The sequence below is a fragment of the Bufo gargarizans genome, chromosome 4 (assembly GCF_014858855.1).
Source record: "Bufo gargarizans isolate SCDJY-AF-19 chromosome 4, ASM1485885v1, whole genome shotgun sequence".
NCBI lineage: Eukaryota > Metazoa > Chordata > Amphibia > Anura > Bufonidae > Bufo > Bufo gargarizans.
In genome coordinates, this window is record NC_058083.1 from 5,746,311 (window position 1) to 5,767,049 (window position 20,739).

Here is a 20,739-nt window from a genome sequence, read left to right on the forward strand (position 1 = left end):
ATGACCTGCAAGGCTACCTTACCACACAGGCACAGGCGTCATCTTGCATGGACCAGGGAACGTCTACGCTGGACGAGGGACCAGTGGGCCTCAGTGCTGTTCACTGATGAAAGTTGATTCACATGAGCAGAAATTATGGCCAATGAGACATCAAGGAGAGTGCTATGCATCAGCCACAGACGAGCCTTTGGTGGCGGTGTTACAGTGTGAGCAGGTGTCTAATCAATACAGAACTGCCCTACACTTTGTGAATGGTACAGTGACAGGCCCATACTACTTGAATAACATCATTAATCCAGTAATTGTGCCTCTACATGAACAACACAGGCCTAATTTCATCTTCATGGACGACAATGCGCCAGCTCATCGAGGTCGCATCATTAGGGAACGGCTGCTGGAGACTGGGGTAACCTCCAATGGAGTGGCCTGCACTTTCTCCAGATCTGAATCCCATTGAAAACCTATGGGATCAGCTGAGTCGCCGTGTATAGGCTCATAATTCTGTACCCCAGAACCTCAATGACCTGAGGGCCGCCCTTTAAGAAGAGAGGGATGCCATGCCTCAGATAATAAGTCGACTTGTGAACAGCATGAGACATCATTGTCAAGCTGTAATTAATGCTCAAGGCCACAGGACAAATTACTGAGACACTGACATTTTTTGTGGGGGTATACCCAGCACTGGTGTTGGCTTTTGTTTCAATAATTTGTTTGAAATAAGGAAATCTCCATTGTTGCTTCTATGTAAATGAACTACTTTCATGATAGAACATCACTGTAGTGTGTAGTTTTTTACGGTTTCCATAAACTTCATCCAAAAGCCAAATATCCCTAACTTTTTGTGAGTAGTGTATATTACTGTCTGCAGGAGATGCTTGCTAGCACAATCAGTGTACACCTAAGGCCTCATGCACATGACTGTATGTTTGTTACACAGCCAATCCTGTGGTTTGTATGCAGATCCATTCATTTCACCACGTGCAGTCTGCATCCATTTGTACGTGCTGCAGTCCCACAAAAAAATAAAATAAAAATAATGTGCAGACAAGGATAGGACATTCTTATCGAACGGAAAAAGAAAATGGTGGCATGCACATGGACAGGATCTGCGGTTTGTGGAGCACAAAACATACGTTGTGTGGATGAAGCCTAAGGCTCACCTGCAAATCTCTTATGCAGGTCAGTCTGTAGTCATCCACTAGCTGGCCCCCTGTAAGGCTACTTTCACATATGCGTTTTGGTTTCAAGTTTTGAGATCTGGCTGAGGATCTCAAAATCTGACCAAATTGATTACACATCAAGATGCATCTGTTCTATTAGAATGCGGTTGTGTGAAATTGAACCAGAACCAACCGTAACCGTCACTAAATAAATTTAAAGTCAATGGGTAACGGATGTTTTTTTTTTAGGATCCTAAAAAAAAAAAACTGATCCTGCACCATTGACTTGCATTGTTTTTAGTGATGGATGCGTTTTGTTCAGTTTCGATGACTGGACACAAAGTGGTGTCCGGTCACAAAGCCGAATGCTGACGGAACAGAAGAAGACATCCTGATGTACCTTGGCCCAGTTCTGCCGTATCTCAAAACCAGAATGCCAAAACGCATATGTGAAAGTAGCCCAAGGCTACATGCGGAAAAACTGCAGTGTAATACAGTACTGGAATAGATTACACAATTGTCACGTGCCCTTAGCTTTTTTTCCATGCAGAAATTGACCTGCTGTGCGTATGTAGAAAATCCTCAGCATGTCAATTCGTTGTGCAATTTTTAATTTTTTTTTGTGCGGATTTTAACGGAAGGCTGATATCTGCGGCAAAACTGCATAAAATCCGCACCACAAAAGGCAAGTAACACATATGGTATTTGGTGCAGAAACACACAGAAATGCAAAAAACAACAGATTTTTTTATTTTATTTTGAAATCAGCACTTGTGTGCAGGTACCTTTGGGGCGCCTTCACACGCTGCGGCTTTTGTTGCAGAAATTTCTGCTACTGAAAATCAGTTCCATTCACTTGAATGGGGTGGCGAGCATATGGATCTCCGCAAGCCCAAATCAGGGGAATTTCAGTCGCGGAAATTTCTGCAACAAAAGCCGCAGCGTGAGAGTGCACTCCATGGGTACCTGCGAGGAAAAACCCCCCAAAAAAACACAGCGTAATGCAGTACTAGCAAAATTTATGAAATTTCACAAATCTCTGGTACACTTAGATTTTTTTTCCTTCGTGTGGATTTATAAATCCACAGCATGACAATTGTTTGGGTGATTTTTGGTGCCAATTCCACCCTTTTTAATGAAAGGGCAAGATCTGTGTAAAATCCGCATGAAAAACCACAGACTTTCTGTTCTGAAATCTGCACTTGTGTGAACGGCCCCTAATACTCCTCTTCCTGCTAGACTGCAGGTGTTGAATGCATTATGTAACATCATCTATAAAAATAGTTAATTTTTCCATTAAAAGCTCCAAGTGCAAAATCATTCAGTAAAAGACAACCATAGACATCTCTGGTTTCGGCCATGAGTTGCTAGTGGTGCAGCCATGGAGACAGTAGTGTATTTTATCAATTATTCATAAATCTGTGATATGTTCATTATTGAGAGCACCAGGTCTTCTGCAGTATCCTGTTGCTTCTGCCAGTTCTCCGTTGTCAGGTCATAAATCAGATCTCCAGACTCCTGCTTCATGGAGCCTCATTTTCTTCATTATATGTACTTTTTTAAATCATCAGATCCCTGATGTAATGGAAATGGTCTCTCCATGCACTGCTGAGCTCCTGCTCAAACACAGCAGCCCGTCTTGCAAAGCTGAGCTGCACCGTAAGACACGGGGGAGGGAGCGAGCAGCACCTTGATCCTTTGCAGAGACCGAGGGTAGATTGCAGATTACTATACACTCTAAATGACACAGTGCAGTATTACTGATTGTAGCAGGTAACTTTCATCTGCGTCAAGTGTATACTGGCTGCCAGGATCATAAAAACTGTGACTTATAGAAAATTATGGGGATCACACACTTCTACGCCTATCCAGTTGTAAAACTTAAGACACCACAGTGCATAACCATCCAGAAAGTAGAAAAGTTCTAAAGAAATCCAGAACATATTTCAGTCAATATCTATTCGAAAATGAATAAATGTGTCCCACTGCACCTCTCACCATCTGTGATGTAATGATGTGTCCTCAATGTATGAGGTAGAGGCCCATGATTAAATACTGTGTCATCCATGTATGAGGTAGAGGTCTGCGCCTCCCACGACCTGTGATATCATCATGTGCTATCCGGGCAGTGCGCCTCTCACATCCTGTGATGTAATAATACTTTCTTCATGTATAAGGTACAGGCCGACGCCTCTCACGCCCTGTGATATAATGTGCTATCCATGTATGAGGAACAGAGTCGCGCCTCTTATGTCCTGAAATTTTATAATGTGTCATCCATGTATGAGGTACAGACTTGCAACTCTTGTGTCCTTTGATGGCAGGCAAGTTACTGTACAACACTGGTACTTGGGCATTTCTGCAAGTGTCACTTGGAGGCTTTAGAATGTGCTGGAGGTAGATCAAGGTTGGTGCCAGGAATGACAAATTCTCCTTTTCCATCAATGAGAGGGTCCCACTGGTTAAAATCTTTCTGGATCCCTAAGTGATAAAAAATAAAAATAAAAATCTGAACTTATCAGGGACCAGAGTATTAGATCTAAGGGGATTAAGGCTTCACATTTCACATTTGCCTTGAGGCTGTGTCACAAGTTGCATCATAATCTACAGGAATAATAGTGCCGCACTATTATGGAGCCTCAGTGACTCCCTCCCCTGTTGTTCTGGCACTCACCTAGATGCCGCTGTAGGAAGGCTAATGTAACGTTAATAATGATGTCCATCCCCACGTACGGATCAATCTCTCCTTTCAGCTTGAATATTTTCCCAATCAGGTAACCGGTCAGAAAGGTGAAGTCTGGGAAGCTCTGGTGGACGCTGCCCCTACACAGACAAGCAATTTTAGATAAAGCCAAAAAAGGAGCTCACCATTGACAAAAATAATTAGTAACATAGCTTTTAATGGGGTTATCCAATGAAAGGGTCACCAATGAGCTTTCCAAAAAGTTTTAATGTCATAGCAACATATGAAAGGTTTTGATCGGTGAGGATCTGCTGAGATTTCCCCCGATCGCTAGAACGAAGAGGCACTTAGGAACAGAGATGGGCCATAAACTCCTCTTGGGACCGGCTTCTGCAGCGAGGACAGCGCGCTATGTGAACACTACTCTCTCCTCATTTGGCATTCAGACCCCCATCAATCAAAACCTTTAATATATCACTATGACAGATCAAAAGGTTTTTGGAAAGCTCAGTAACACTAATAATTTTTGTCGAAAGTCTTGAAATATGTGGGCTAGGAATACCTTCAGAGCAAATTTTTTATGATTACATTTTAGTGATTTTGGGCTAAAAAATAAATAAATCACTTTTTAAAATTGGTCTTTATTAAAAATGTTCTCCAGTTTCTGAGTAACAGGGGTAAAAATCTGCCTATTTGCAAGCGGACACTGTGTTCTTTGAATCGTATCTTATGGCTCGTGTAGCTCTCATCTCTGATCTCAAACACTTATTTAAGCCATATTCTTATCAATTTGATAAGAATTCAGCTAAAATGAATGTTTTTGAGGTCAGGAGATCAAAGAAGTGCTATACGTGAGCAGTCAGATATGGGATAAAAAATAGAAAGTGTCAGCTTGCAAACAGACATTTTTAACCCCTGTATCTTAGAAATAGCAGAACATTTTTAATGAAGACCAAGTGAAAAAACAATTTTTTTGCCCAAAATGAGTAAAATGCAATACAAAATACTCCAAAGCTTTTAAGTAGTTTTCAGTTTTTGTAAAACTGAACCCCTTTCTTCTTTGTTTGCTTCTATCAATCTGTGCACCCAGGGGAGTCCTCTGGACTGAATCATTCTCTATTCCCTCTGGCAACTAACAATATATTTCCCCCTTATGTTCCCTGCTGAAGAAATCTTCTGTTAGGTCTCATGCAATTTGTGGTCCCCAGTGCGCGGGCAGCATCTGTGCGGTTGGCGCAGACGGATCCAGACCCATTCAACTATTATTTTGCAGTGCAGAGGCACGGAGAGAAGCCCCACGGAAGCACTCTGAAGTGCTTCTGTGGGGTTCCGTGCCTCTGTTACGCACCGGACCTTTTCAAGTGAATGGGTCCGCATCCTTGATGCGGGGTGCGCACGGCCTGTGCACGCATATTGTGGACCCGCTGTTTGTGGGCCGCAATATGGGCATGGCCGGGCAACGACCGTAAGCATGAGCTTTTATACTGCATTGCTACTGCACAGGGTCCACTCCTTCCTGCCAAGCAGCTCAGTCACAACTCCATCCAACTCACCATGAACATGCTTGCGAAAAGGAACTGGGATCCTTGTATTAGTGATTGGTGCAAGCCCCAGTGACAATATGATGCTTTAACTAATGGCCTTGATAATCTGCAATGTGTACATTAAACTAGTACCAGTATACACTTACTTGATGGTGATCATCTTCCTCTCCACGCTAGTGGAATTCATCTTCTTCATGAGTAGAATGTTATCCACCCACTGGAATTTCTCAGAGTTCACAAATATAACGGGCTGATGAACAGTAGAAAATAACTCCTCTCTCAGAGAGTACATCCAGGCATCCAGTGCAACACCACACCTAACACAAACACACACCACATTGTGATTTCACCTATGATGAGCTTTCAATATGGTTATACTACCCCCCCCCCTACTGAAAAATAATATAGCTACTGTAATTCTGCCTGCTATGTATAAGGATATACAGTAGCTACTTTAATACTACCTCCCATGTACAAGAATATAACTACTATAATACTGCTCCCATGTACAAGAATATAACTACTATAGGGGGCGGAGCCGAGCCACGCTGCTGAATGGCCGCACGAGCTTGAGCTCCTCCAGCAATCCGGCTCATTTGCCCTATATAAGCCTATAATTTGCTTGATTATGGGGAAACCTGGCAAGGAAAAGAACAGAGGAAGCTCAGAGTCTACCCCACAGCGCTCCAGACAGCCTGAGATGGAGAAGTTTCTTAGGAAAACGCCGAGGTTCACAGCGCAGAAAGGCCCTGACATGGCGGCGTCTGTTGCACATGACTCCGATGCAGGAGAATTATCAGATGCAGGCAGCGGCTCCGATACCTCGGTTAGAAGGCCTAGAGATCCACCTCTCTCAGAGCGGACCCTGCGACGGGTCCTTGAATCGGCCCTCTCGCCCCTGAAACAAGATCTGTCTGATATTAAGGACGACATGAAGCATTTGGGGCAGAGAGTGGTAGCGCTGGAGGCTACTCAGGAGGCCATTATGACCTATGAAGGTGAAGTGTCGGAGGTACTGGCGTCTCATAAGGCCTTAATAAACGATGCCTTCCTGAAGTTGGAAGATCAAGAAAACCGCAGCCGCCGGCGCAATGTCCGCATCCGCGGCCTACCTGAGTCGTTTGCAGCGGAGGCCTTACCGACAGTAGCGCGGGAATTGTTCTCCAAACTGCTCGGTCCTGACAGAGCGGCGGGAATCGTGGTGGAACGCATACACAGGGCACTGCGCCCCAGGCCTAAACCGCAAGAACCGCCACGAGATGTGATATGTGGCTTACTGAGTTATGTTGATACCGCTGCCATCCTTAAAAGTCAAAGAGAAGCAGAGGTACTGGAGCACGAAAATACCCCGATCCAGATGTTCCAGGACATTGCACCATCTACTTTGGCCAAGCGGCGTCTATTCAGGCCTCTCCTGGACATACTAAGGAAAACCTCGACCCCATTCCGCTGGCTGTACCCTTTTGGGCTGGCGATCTCCAGGAATGGTAAGCAACTTACCGTGCGCTCCCCTGCTGACCTGGAATCTGTCTGGCGATCCCTGGATGTTCCTCCGATGGAAATCCCCTCGTGGTTACCGGCGGATCAAGATGGCGCCCTTCCCACACCACCTCGTGTGACCGCTTGGCAAACAGCGTCTGCGGGCAAATCGGATCGTTCGGGCCGCAGCAGGATGGATAGAGCTCCTACCTGATCAGAGGTGTTTGTATGCATTTCATGCTATTGTTTTTTACCGCCCCAGGAAAGGAGATGACTGTCGCTTGCCTCCATGTATATGGGTTGTCTATGGCGGACTTGGCCTTTCCACGTTTTCTACGTTTTCTACATCTTAGACGTTTTTTATGTCTTAATGTTAAATTTTTTCGGCCTATCTCATGTTTGGGCTTAATGCTCTCTTAAGCTATATATGGGGGTCTGGGCCGCTTTATTGCTGTTACTGGACGCTTCCTTTAGGTCGACGTATTCTGTTCCTCATTGCAGGGTAATGTCCGGATAGATTAAGATGCTGGACGCATTTTTTGTTTTTGGTCTCTTTTGATTAGACCATAGGTACTTTTCTTGCCCCCTAACCAGTCCAACCCTGTCTTGGCTGGTGATAAGTAAAGTACCAACCCCTTCTCGGACAGGGGATTTGTCTGAGATAGTCACTTGTCAACTTGACATGTTTAATGTTCTTTTATTAATTTTTTGTTCTTTTCTGTTACTTCCACCCTCCTTCCCCCCTCCTGCTCATGTCATCTGTCTACCTTTCCGTATTTCCATGGTCGTATTGTGCCTTTATTCATCTGAATGTATGCAGTAATGTCCTCTATAGTGGTCGCTTCACTAAATGCACATGGGCTGAACGAGCCTTGCAAAAGGTCTCAAATACTATCTCTCCTTCTGAAAGATAAGGTCTCTGTGGCTTTTTTGCAAGAGACCCACTTTAGAACGGGAAAAGTTCCTGGTCTTCCCCCTAAGAAATTTGTTCAGTGGTTTCACAGCACTCATGATTCTGCCAGTAGGGGGGTTAGTATAGCTGTGCATAAAGGTCTCCCCTTTAAACACACGGCTATCTCAGCAGACTCTGAGGGCAGGTACATTTTTGTACGGGGTTTATTGGGTGAGTCCCCAGTAACCTTTGCCAATGTGTACGCTCCCAATAAAGGCCAAATACCATGGCTCGTTCAGACCCTTGCTGTGCTGTCCTCCTTCTCGGAGGGGTTACTGGTTTTGGGGGGTGACTTCAACGTCGCCCTGGAGCCTGCGGTGGACACCTCGGCGGGTAGACCCTCTGTATCTTACAGGCTCTTGAAAAGGCTGAAGATCTCTTTAAGGAAACTGAAAGTATTAGATGTATGGCGGGCCCTGAACCCCAGTGGCCGAGATTATACATTTTACTCACATGCTAAACTTTCTTTCCACAGATTGGATTATATTTTCCTGTCTAGTTCGCATATTCGTAATGTCTCTGGAGCCCGGATAGGTAATATAACATTATCTGATCATGCCCCGGTTATTGTTAGCTTCTCCCTGTCCGGACCACAGAGAAAGGAGCGCTTATGGCGTCTCAATGACACCCTGATCTCAGATCCAAGTCACGCCGGTAAACTTAAAGCATCTATATCTGAATTTTTCGCGCTTAATGACACCCCAGATTCACCACCGTCCCCTTCCATACTATGGGAATCCCATAAGGTAGTCCTGAGGGGGGAACTTATTGCTTTAGGCGCTTTTGTGAAAAAACAAAGGACACAAGCCCTGGATGCCTTATTGGCGACCATAGCTCGTCTAGAATCCTCTCATAAGGAGTCGCGAGCTATAAGCACCCTAGCGGAGCTAACTGAAGCCAGAACAAAATTAAAGAATTTACTGAATGTTACCTCTGCTAAGCTAGTCCTACGTTCCCGTTTCAAAGCTTATGCTCACGGGGATAGAGGAAACAGACTGATGTCGGCAATTGCCAAGAAGCAGCGTTCTGACTCCTTTGTTTCCTCTATTAAAGACTCTAAAGGCAAAATACATAAATCCACTCCAGAAGTTGCCAAGGCATTTAGCGCCTTTTATGAGGCCTTATATAATTTACCACCCCCTGATGGGACCACGCCTGGTGACTTATCTGTGGCCACCGACAAATTTTTGCACTCTCTGGACCTTCCCTCCATACCCTCATCTAAAGCTTCTCTCCTGACTAAGCCCATTTCTGATTCAGAGGTCCGCAAGGTGCTTATGTCTATTCCGTCAGGTAAAAGCCCTGGCCCTGATGGATTTTCCATTGTATATTACAAATCCTTTCATGATGTTTTAATCCCACGTTTCAGGAATTTGTGCAACTATCTTCTGACAGGGGGTGCTCTTGCTCCTCATTCCTTAATGGCGCACATTACTGTTCTCCATAAGGAAAACAAGGATCCAACTTGCTGCAGTAATTATAGACCGATATCGTTGCTTAATAATGATGTGAAGTGGTGGGCAAAGATTCTGGCTTCCAGGCTTCAAGATATTCTCCCTGACATTATACATGAGGAACAAGTGGGCTTTGTCCGTGGCAGACAGGGGTCGGAAAATACAGTGCGGCTTTTACATCTTGTGAATTGGGCCAAGAGATCCTCTAAACCTTTGGTCCTGGTAAGCACAGATGCAGAGAAGGCCTTCGACAGGGTCAGTTGGCTCTTTATGTCGCGGACCCTGGCGAAGTTTGGCCTCCCGGACCAGTTTATTAATGCTGTTAACACCTTATATTCGGCCCCCTCTGCCAGGGTCAAAGTCAATGGAGCATTATCACCACCATTTCACATCACCAACGGGACGAGACAGGGGTGCCCCCTTTCCCCAGCGCTTTTTGTGCTGGTGATGGAAACCCTGTTGTGTAAAATCAGATCAGACCCTGTCATTAAGGGCCTTCAGGTGGGCTCACAAACCCATGTTACTGCAGCATTTGCGGACGACTTACTGATTATGGCCTCTAACCCTGCAGAAGCCTTGCCCAAATTGTTGAATACCTTTGAGGATTTTGGGTTTGTATCCAATTTTAAAATAAATTATGGGAAGTCTATGGCACTAAACATCTCTTGTCCCCAATCTGTAGTCAATATTCTTAAACGCACCACCCCATTTGCCTGGGCCTCCAGAGACATTACGTTCTTGGGAACACATATTTCGGCCAACATTCAGGATCTGGCATCCCTTAACTATGCCCCACTCCTGCAAGGGGTTCGCACCCAGCTACAGAATCTGAAACTCCCTTTTGTTTCATGGATAGGGAGAAAGAATTATCTGAAAACTTTCATCCTCCCCAAATTCCTTTACTTGCTGCAAGCCATTCCTATATGGTTGCCAAACTCATACTTTTCAGAGGTCCGCCGAGTGTTCACGCGCTTTCTCTGGAATGGCAGGTCACCACGTATAGCCTACTCTGTCCTTACAAGGGATAGGAAGTTTGGAGGCTTTGGGATGCCTGATGTAAAGTCATACTATACTGCTGTTCAGTTGTGTAGATGTGTAGTTGCCTTGACCCGCAAATCTAGCTCCCTTTGCTCACGTCTCGAATCTGTACTACTCACCAACCAAGATCAGCTTACTCTATGGGGTGTTAGGCCCTTCTCAGCCAATCACTACGCCTCCTCCCCGGTGTGGAAGGGAATGCTAGTAGAATGGTCTAAAATGGTCCACTCCAAGCAGTTTACCTTCCCCAATCCGTATATGCCTCTCAAATTGCTGCAGAGCTATATTCACCCTTCTGTGCTAAACCCCTCTGGGATTTGGTCCAGGCTCGCTGGCTTGTCCCTGCGGGATGTCCTTCTCCCAGACGGCAGTTTACATTGGGATTTAATAATGGACCGTCCCGAAATTAAGACAGCTTCCTTTTTCCATTTGGCAGACTTTAAAAGGGATATCAAGTCATGCGCTAGACCCCTCGTTGGCAACAGCTCCCCTTCTTGGCTCGAGAAGAAGGTCTTAGCTCCTAAGCTTCCCTCTAGACCACTGTCCCTGATGTACAAGGAATTGCTTTCTTCCTTACCTCCGGAGTTGGCTTATGTGACTTCATGGGAACGAGAGCTTTCGGTGACTCTGACGGAGCCGGAGAGGGCCTTTGTTCTGGCTCACTCTCATGGTTTTAGTCGTTGTGTGAGAGTTCAGGAGAATTCATTTAAACTTCTAAGTAGATGGTATAAGACTCCTGAATTCTTACACAAACTTAACCCCGAGGTTTCTGAAGTGTGCTGGAGGTGTGGCATAGAAATTGGCTCATTATCACACATCTGGTGGCTATGCCATAAGATCCAGCCGTTCTGGAAATTGATGGAATCAGTGATTAATAGGGTTTGCAAGACCAGAGTCGTCTTAGACGCCAAACTTATCCTAATGTGGTGCCCAAATGACACGCTCACCCCCGCCAAGAATAACCTCCCTACAATGCTGATTACAGCAGCTAGGTTACTGGTCCCCTTTTTGTGGAAAAATGATTCTCCTCCAGATCTCAATATGTGGACGGAAAAGGTAGATCAAATCTACCGCTTTGAAGAACTGGCGCATTGGGAAACAAACTCACGCCACTGCTTCCTGAAACTATGGTCTCCGTGGAAATCACATAGGAATTTCGCATGATAGGGCAGGAATCCTCCCCTCCCCTGGTTCTCTTTCCTTTCCTATCCTTGTGTACCTCCCCCCCCCCCCCCTCTTTTCTTTTCTTTTCTTTAATTGTTTATTTCTGATGCAGATGATAATCGCTGGAAATGTTTACATATGACTTGTATGATGGATAACTATGGTGACTCTTATTGTTGTGATTCTGCTGTCATGTGTGGGCATGTAGCCTTGTTTTCTTACCACAATAAAAAGAAATATGGTTAAGAATATAACTACTATAATACTGCTCCTATGTACAAGAATATAACTACTATAATACTGCCTCCTATGTACAAGAATATAACTATTATAATACTGCCTCCTATGTACAAGAATATACCTACTATAATACTGCTCCTATATACAAGAATATATCTACTATAATACTGCCTCCTATGTACAATAATATAACTATTATAATACTGATCCTATGTACAAGAATATAACTACTATACTACTGCTCTTACGTACAATAATATAACTAACATAATACTGCTCCTAAGTAGAAGAAGTATAACTACTATAATACTGCCTCCTATGTACAAGAATATAACTACTATAATACTGCCTCCTATGTACAAGAATATAACTACTATAATACTGCCTCCTATGTACAAGAATATAACTACTATAATACTGCCTCCTATGTACAAGAATATAACTACTATAATACTGCCTCCTATGTACAAGAATATAACTGCTATAACACTGCCTCCTATGTACAAGAATATAACTACTATAATACTGCTCCTATGTACAGGAATATAACTACTATAATACTGTTCCTATGTACAAGAATATAACTGCTATAATACTGCTCCTATGTACAAGAATATAACTACTATAATACTGCCTCCTATGTAGAAGACTATAACTGATGTTATTAGTTTGACAGGAATAATTACTCCGCCACAGATGTAATTCATCCTCCTCTTTACATAAATACCTACCTAAACCGTGAGTCTCTACCAAGAGCTTTGATTGCTGTTGCTGCACCAAAAGAATGTCCCGCCACTGCTACTTTTTGAACATCAATAGAATCCTTAAAAGATAAATGTTAATAGAATATAAAATATCAATAATAGAAAAGCATTAATTGATACCTAGAGAAAAATATGTTCAGTGCAGGCAAAAGTTGTAAGAATGACACAAATTTTTTGTTTGCGGCTTTGGTCTGTCAGATGTTTCTATACTGAAGGACAATTGTAAGCATTTCATGAGTTAAACTTGATGAATGTCAATTATAGTTATGTAAAGACTCAATATTTCCAGTGTTAACCCTTCTTTTTCAGGACTTCTGTAGTTGGTCGAGCTGCTGGATATCATCTTCTGGACCAAGTTCTGACTGATTTAAACCCATTCATGCTTGGAGTTTATCACGATTTCTGTGTTATTGTTGTCCACCTTCTTTTTGAGGATTGACCACAGGATCTGCAGAGTTTCCTGGTTATGGACCCAAAAATTCAATGTTTTGTTCACAGAGCCACTTAATTATCACTTCTGCCTTGCCATCATAATGGAAAAAGCTTTGTTCATCACCAGATTGCTCCTGGATGGTTGGGAGAAGTTGCTCATCCAAGTGAGTACAGCAGCATTTGACCATTTCTGGGGGGACGGAGCCAGCAAGCCATGGTGTGTGTAGGTCGTCTCCACCAGAGCTCCTCACCGCTAGCCCAGCTTTATCAGCTTTATTCAGCAGACAGAGAACTCACGATGGGGAAAACTCTCAGAGACAGAGATGGGGCGACAGGGAACACCCTGAAGACGAAAAAGACACAGGGGGACATGAATAAATTCCTTAACAGAAGATCCTCCTCGCACCCTGAGAGCGGCAAGATTGCGCGCGAGGCGCGAACTAACTCTGAATGGGAAGGCGCCGATTCAGATGTCGACAGCTCAGACGCTGAAGCTTACAATAGAGGTGAGACAGACTCTCTCCCTCTCACCCGAAGCTTCCTGCAACAATCGCTAGCCCAGGCCCTTACCCTGGTTATTAAAGGACTTTCTGACATTAAAGCCGAGTTCCACCAACTTGGTCACCGGGTCGAACACCTGGAAGAAAGTCACGATCTCCTAGTCCAGCATGAAGCCAGAGTACAAAAATCACCTGGCCGCTATGTCTAAAATGATTAATGCAGGCTATGTGCACCTGGAAGACCAGGAGAATAGAGGGCGGAGGAAAAATGTTCGCCTGCGAGGAATACCTGAGACGGTGCCGGTGGAAGACCTGCAGGACACAGTGCGCCGCCTATTTGCCCTTCTGGTGGGAGAAGACCAGGCTGCCGCCATTGTCATCGATACAAGAATATAACTACTATAATACTGCTCCTATGTACAAGAATATAACTACTATAATACTTCTCCTATGTACAAGAATATAACTACTATAATACTGCTCCTATGTACAAGAATATAACTACTATAATACTGCCTCCATGTACAAGAATATAACTACTATAATACTGCTCCTATGTACAAGAATATAACTACTATAATACTGCCTCCATGTACAAGAATATAACTACTATAATACTGCTCCTATGTACAATAATATAACTATTATAATACTGATCCTATGTACAATAATATAACTATTATAATACTGATCCTATGCTTCCTGGAAGACCTGCAGGACACAGTGCGCCGCCTATTTGCCCTTCTGGTGGGAGAAGACCAGGCTGCCGCCATTGTCATCGAGAGGGCCCATGGAGCTCTTAGGCCTAAACCCGCTGCGGAAGATCCACCCAGAGACGTTGTGTGTGCCTTAATGAACTTTTTGGACACTGCTGCCATCCTGAAAGCGGCTAGAGAGAAGGGTGATGTCACTCTAGATGGGCACAAAGTGCTCCTGTTTCAAGATCTGGCAGCGAGTACGCTGGCCAAGCGCAGGAACCTACGTCCGTTAACCTCGATGCTGAGGGACAAGAAACTACCGGTCCGATGGCTGTTCCCTTTCGGCTTAAGCACCGTAATCAGGGGGAAGCAGTTCACTGTGAGACTCCCGGAGGACTTACCGCCTGTTTGGGAGGCCATGGGAACAGATGCTCTGTACATTCAGTCTTGGCTCCTCTGCAGCCCAATACTGGACCTCCCAAGCCTGCCACAGCCGGAGAGTTGGCGCAGAAAAAGAGATCCCCGAAGAAGAGGGTCCCTTGAATCGTTATCTTCAGAGGCCTTGGAAGTGAACTTTGATGTGGGACTCTGACGATCGCCGCCATTGAGACCGCTGCCGCATCTTCCTCTTGCAGGACTCGCGTTCTACATAGCCCCTGCCTGTTTCCTTCTTCACGGAACTCTCCCCTCTCTTCTCTCCTCTGCTGTTATCCTGCCCTCCACTCCTGTTCCTACCTATCCCCCCCCTTATCCCCTTCTGAAGGTAGCTCATAAAAACTGGCCAACCCGGGCTAAGTTGGAGCCTCGGGTGGTCGTCCAAAAGGTGGCGATGTTGAGCGCCTATCCCATGATTTGTGCCTTCACTCTGTATAGTTTAACTATGTCTGCTATCTGCATTCTTTGGGCTTAGTGTGTGAGACCTGGTATTCGGGCACTTCCACACTAACTTCCCCCTACCGAGGTCTGAGACCTCTTAGGTAAATCTTACAGTTTTAGTATTTACTTCAAGAATCCTATCTATTGCAATGTTTATACTCCGTTTTATATTTGTTGCCCTGTGTCACCCTCTGACTACTTTCCCAGCTCAACTGCTCAGACCCCCACACTATCGTCATGTCTGACTTAAAGATTGTGTCGGTCAATGTGAATGGCATGAATACCCCGCAAAAAAGAAGCCAAATTTACCACCTGCTCAGGAAGGAGATGTCACGGAAGGTGTACAGGAAACTAGAAGACACAAAATGAAGATCCGACTGACTGGATCCAAAACTAAGAAACAAAAAGGAGAGCCCTGCATGAGACCTGGCTCTCTCCCTAACTGCTCAGCCTATGCTAAAATCCCAATGGTAGATGATCGCATATCCACGTACCTCGACTGTATAACACCTGAACACCCTATAATAGTGAGGGGACACGACCACCGGCTCCCTACACTTGATACGGAGGGAGTCAGGGTCACCTGGGATCCAGCAAACAGGAAAACACAAATGAACGAACAAAACTTATCTGTAGAAGACTCAGAAGTAGGATCAGCATGCACACACTCCAGGAAGTAATATAAACCGCAAAGTGATGCAGTATGGGAAGGGATTTAAAGGGATGCAATCAGTGCAACTACATGACAGCTGAGAGAGGCTAACGAGATGAGAGAATGAAAGCAAAACAAAAGGAACCTCAAGAAGGAGGTTCTGAAGGACATCTGTCAGAGCTTCTCAGATGTCTGGTGGTGACAGGAGAGTGCCGATTTAGTGCTACTGCAGGAGAACCACTTTAGACACTTGCACATACCTAGGGTAGTGAGCAAACATTACCCTGTGTGGCATCACGCCTCGTACTCCTCAGCAGCCAGAGGGGTTTCCATAGGTCTGGGGCAGAATATACCCTTCACTATGACGTCTAAATTAGCTGATCCTGATGGACGTTATCTATTTCTGAAAGGCAGTGTGGCGAACTCAATGTTCACTCTGGTAAATTTGTACGCACCAAATAGTGGGCAGATCCCCTGGTTGCTCCGCATGCTGGGGATACTAAGAACCTTCAGAGAGGGACACCTCATCATAGGGGGAGACCTCAATCTCACACTAGATTCATCCAAGGACTCAACTGCTATAGGCCAACCTCCCTCTAAGAGACAACTGAGAAGACTTCTCACCTTCACAGACTTAGGGGTCTCAGATGTCTTGCGCCTTCTCCACCCTGAAGAAAAGGACTACACCTTCCACTCACGGGCGCACAATACATATCAATGCCTGGACTATTTACTCTTAACAAACCAATTGCTGTCTTCAGTAACGGAGGCCAGTATTGGGAACATAGTCATATCTGACCATGCACCAGTGAGTGTGAAGGTGAGGTTTCAGGCAATCCCACCGAAGTCCTGGGTATAGAGATTGAACGAGACACTTTTAGAGGACGAATCACACAGACGAGCTGTAGAGCAGTGCCTTAGAAACTATTTTAGAGAAAATGACAGATCTCGCCAGCAAGACAACTCTCTGGGAGGCCCATAAGGTAGTTGTTAGAGGGAAGCTTATAAGTTGGGGTACCAAGGTCAAGAGAAATAGGCAGAAACAGTTAGACTCCCTCCTCCAGCAGATCTCCACACTCGAGACTCTGCACAGGAGAGCGAGATCAGGTGAGGTTTTGGAGTCGCTAAAACGGCTGAGACAACAGGTTACAGACCTACTAAACGTACGGGCTGCTAGAGCCCTAAAGAACCTGCGTTTTAAACAATATCTACATGGGAATAGGGGATCCAAACTGGTCTCTAACCTTCTAAAGGGACAAAGGAACAAATCCTTTATCCAAGCCATTAAATCAACACCCCAGCGATAGCACAAGAGTTTTGCTCCTTCTATTCGACTTTGTATAACCTCCCGGCACCCTCCACTAGCCAGCAGCTTGACGATCGCATAACGGAGTTCCTAGGCTCCATTAACATTCCGAGCCTAACCACGGAAGATATAAGCAGGTTACTTCTGCCATTTACGGTAGAAGAAGTAGACCAAGTCCTCTCTTCTATTCCTTCCGGTAAGAGTCCAGGGCCTGATGGGTTCCCAATGTCCTATTACAAAAAATTCTGTGACATCCTAATACCTCACTTTGCTGATGTGTGTAATCACCTCCTCAAGCTTGGTTCTCTGTCCCCGCAAGCCCAGAAAGCACATATAACAATTATCCACAAAGATGGAAAAGATAAAGAGGTCTGTGGAAGTTACAGACCGATATCTGATTGGGAGAGAGAACTACACCTCACGCTGATGACAATAGCAAAAAATGGATCCAAAAGTGTTCACACGGTTTCTCCAAATGTATAAAAATACAAGAAAACTCTGTAAAGGTGGCGTTTAGATGGTATAGAACCCCCGAGTACCTTTATAAAATAAATCTGCTCCCCACAGACCTTTGTTGGAGATGTAATGCCGCCACTGGGTCCATCTCTCACATCTGGTGGTTCTGTTCGGCCATTCGCCAATTTTAGGAAGGGGTAGAGCACACTATAAACAAGATCTGTGCCATGACTCTGAGACTCACAGCCCAGTTAGTTCTACTCTGGCTGCCCACTCCAAATTTTCGTCCAGTGAAGAACAATCTAACCACCCACTTACTTATGGCTGCAAAACTCCTAATTCCCCTGAAATGGAGATCAGCTGATCCACTGACCATGGATATGTGGCATGACAGGGTTCACCAGATGTGTCAAATGGAGGAACGGATAGGATGGACATACCACAGTAGAGACCGCTGGAAAATATCTTTGATCTCCTAGACCTCCCTTCACCCCCCCCCATGTTCATACTTAGGGGTACATTGGCTATGGATCGTCCACTCAACGATCCAGAGGACGTGAATAGTTATGATCTAATTATTATTCTTGAACGGATTGTAGCTAACAATTTAGGATGACACAACACTAGGGCTGTTAGTTTTGGTTTATTGTTTATCCTTCTCCTTTTATTTTAATTTGTATTTTATTTCTGTACTTTATGCCTGTTCTGTAAGGTCATTCACCTGCTGGGCCCCTTGGTCCTAGATGAGTGATTTTCTCATCCTAGCCTGTATTGTTAGGCTGTGCCTTCGAAGATATTTGCCTTGATTTATTTACGATGTGACGCACTTAACATTGTAACTGTGCATTTAACTATGATCTCTGTCTGTCTAATAAAAAGAGATTTCAAACATTTGGCCATTTCTGGCAAACTTTAAAACTTCGTACAACCTCTTTAATGGTCTAAAAATCAACAACATAACATGGTTGCCACTCCCAAGAGACATAACATGCTCCTATTTGATACCCACCTTTAATAACAACCAGTTGAAGTTGGATGGCAATGCGTTATTGACTGGTTTTCCAGCATTGATGTCTAGCAGGAGGTCCAAGGCTTGTAAACATTCATGTGTTCGTTTCTGGACCTACAAGAGAAAACACAGGAGCATTTCTAAGGGTACTTTCACACTTGCATTAAACTTTTCTGGTATTGAGTTCCATCCTAGGGGCTCAATACCGGAAAAAAAGGATCATTTTTATCATAATGCATTCTGAATGGAAAGCAATACGTTCAGTATGCATCAGGATGTCTTCAGTTCAGTCATTGTACGTTTTTTGGACAGAGAAAATACCGCAGCATGCTGCAGTATTTTCTCAGTCCAAAATTCCAGAACACTTGCCGGAATGCCAGCATTATTTTCCATTGAAATGCATTAATGCTGGATCCGGCCCCAAGTGGTTTCGGAAAAACGGATCTGGTTTTGCGGTCTGCGCATGTGCAGACCTTTAAAAATGTGAAAATGATAAATACCGGATCCTTTTTTCCGGATGACAAGCGGAGAGACAGATCCGGTATTGCAATGCATTTGTGAGACGGATCCGGATCAGTCTACAAATGGTATCCGTTTGCATGCAGATTGCCTGATCCGGCAGGCAGTTCTGGCAACGGAGCTGCCTGCTGGAATCCAACAACGCAAGTGTGAAAGTACCCCAATTCCAGTCAACACAGTGATGAACAGAACACATGTACACGTGACTTACAAAGAACAGTTTTTTATACACTGGTCTTAGTCAAAACTGCCTTGGAGTAAGATGTGACAAATGAAGGGGAACAGGCCTCAAAATTAATGCCACATCCTTTGTTTGTGCGGCCAGAAATTCAAACCTAGCTTTGTGCTATAACGTGTGACAAATTTGTTGGCCCGTGGGAGGCCGAGCATGGTGGGAATTGTAGTTTTACAACAACTGGAGAGCCGCAGGTTGGCCATCCCTGGCATACATGGTGATCATGCTTTTTCCTGCCAGGGTCTTACTACCATATTTGAAGGGTCATGTCAGTGCCACACACACACACAACTTGTAAAAGGGGCATTCCCATCTTGGATATTGGGGGCATATCGCTAGGATATGCCCCTAATGTCTGATAGATGGGGGTCCCACCTATACTTAGAACGGAGCCCGCAAAGTGCAGGAGGACGCACCACGCATGTGTGTCCGCCCTCAATTAATTTCCATGGGACTGCCGAAAACAGCTGAGAGATATGCCAATGTCCAAGATGGGAATACCCCTTTAAAACCGTGTGGTTATAGGGGTTTTCTGCAATTCATATACGGATGACCTATCCTCAGGATGGTTCCTCAGTATCTGATTGGCAGGGGTGCTGGTAATCGGATGCCCACCATTCAGCTGTGGCAATCTGGTGATCGCTGCGCCCTTTTCTTGGCCAGTGATGTCACGTTCATTGGTCACAGGGCCAAGCACAGCCACTGCACAACGTATAAGCTCAAACAACTAATCAGCAGGGGTAACAGCCCCATGTAAAGGTGCTGCCAATCACCCGATAAACAAGCTCATTCACAGGTGATGGCATCTTACACAAGGCACCTAAAATCACTATGTCGTCCAGCACGTTGCGCTGTGTAAAGCTTTGCAAAAAACATGGAAAAGAAAAAAAAAGAAATAACACAAAAGGCATATAAACATGCCCAAAAGATAATGTGAATGATAATTGTGCTCCTGTACCTGCTCAAATCGGAGAGGAAACTCGTCTTCTCCCGCCGGTGGAGCCTTGTTGTAAATCCAGACCTCCTCCAAAGGTTCACGCGAGTCATCTTGCTCACTGCTGTCAGCGGAGGAGTGCTCCCGCAAGTAAAAGGTGGCAGACGCAGATTCATCTCTATCAAGACACCATGTAAGAGACGTCTTATACAGACACGTAAGTACTTTTCTACACTAGGCAAGAAGCACTTGGCAGTTTTACCTGTCGGCAGTGGGTACGCCTTAACCGGTGCAAACATACTAAGTGTCCATTCTAGTCTGTAGTTCTGGGTCCGCATTCATTCCGCAATTTTGCGTAATGGGTGCGGACCCATTCATTTCATTGGGGCCGCAAAAGATGCGGACAGCACACGGTAGTTCCTATGCTTGTCCGCAATCGTGGATAAGAATAGGCATTGGTAATCATAGGGCTGGCCATGTGCGGATCAAAACCCTTACGGATGTGTGAATGGACCCTTATACTAAGTGCTTTTTGCCAGGTTAAAGGGGTTATCCGACCCCCACCGCAAAATTAATTACCGCTAGGAATGTGTCTATAATAAAAAAACAAAACCTATAGAAAGTTGCTGTGTTCCAGTGCCAAA

The 20,739-nt window shown here is 44.8% G+C and overlaps 1 protein-coding gene across 5 annotated transcripts in view; it reads right to left on the reverse strand.

The window, feature by feature from the left end:
- Positions 1 to 1,887: 1,887 nt before the first annotated feature.
- PLA2G7 (phospholipase A2 group VII) overlaps positions 1,888 to 20,739 on the reverse strand; it is a 47,277-nt gene continuing 28,425 nt past the window's right edge. For all 5 annotated transcript variants that reach the window (XM_044289023.1, XM_044289020.1, XM_044289021.1 and 2 more), the window contains 6 exons: positions 20,120 to 20,273; positions 18,408 to 18,521; positions 12,446 to 12,537; positions 5,534 to 5,704; positions 3,835 to 3,983; positions 1,888 to 3,641 (listed from right to left, as the gene is read on the reverse strand). In XM_044289023.1, the coding sequence (XP_044144958.1) occupies positions 3,529 to 3,641; positions 3,835 to 3,983; positions 5,534 to 5,704; positions 12,446 to 12,537; positions 18,408 to 18,521; positions 20,120 to 20,273 (793 nt within the window). In that variant the 3' untranslated portion in view covers positions 1,888 to 3,528. The remainder of the gene's footprint in view (positions 3,642 to 3,834; positions 3,984 to 5,533; positions 5,705 to 12,445; positions 12,538 to 18,407; positions 18,522 to 20,119; positions 20,274 to 20,739) is intronic.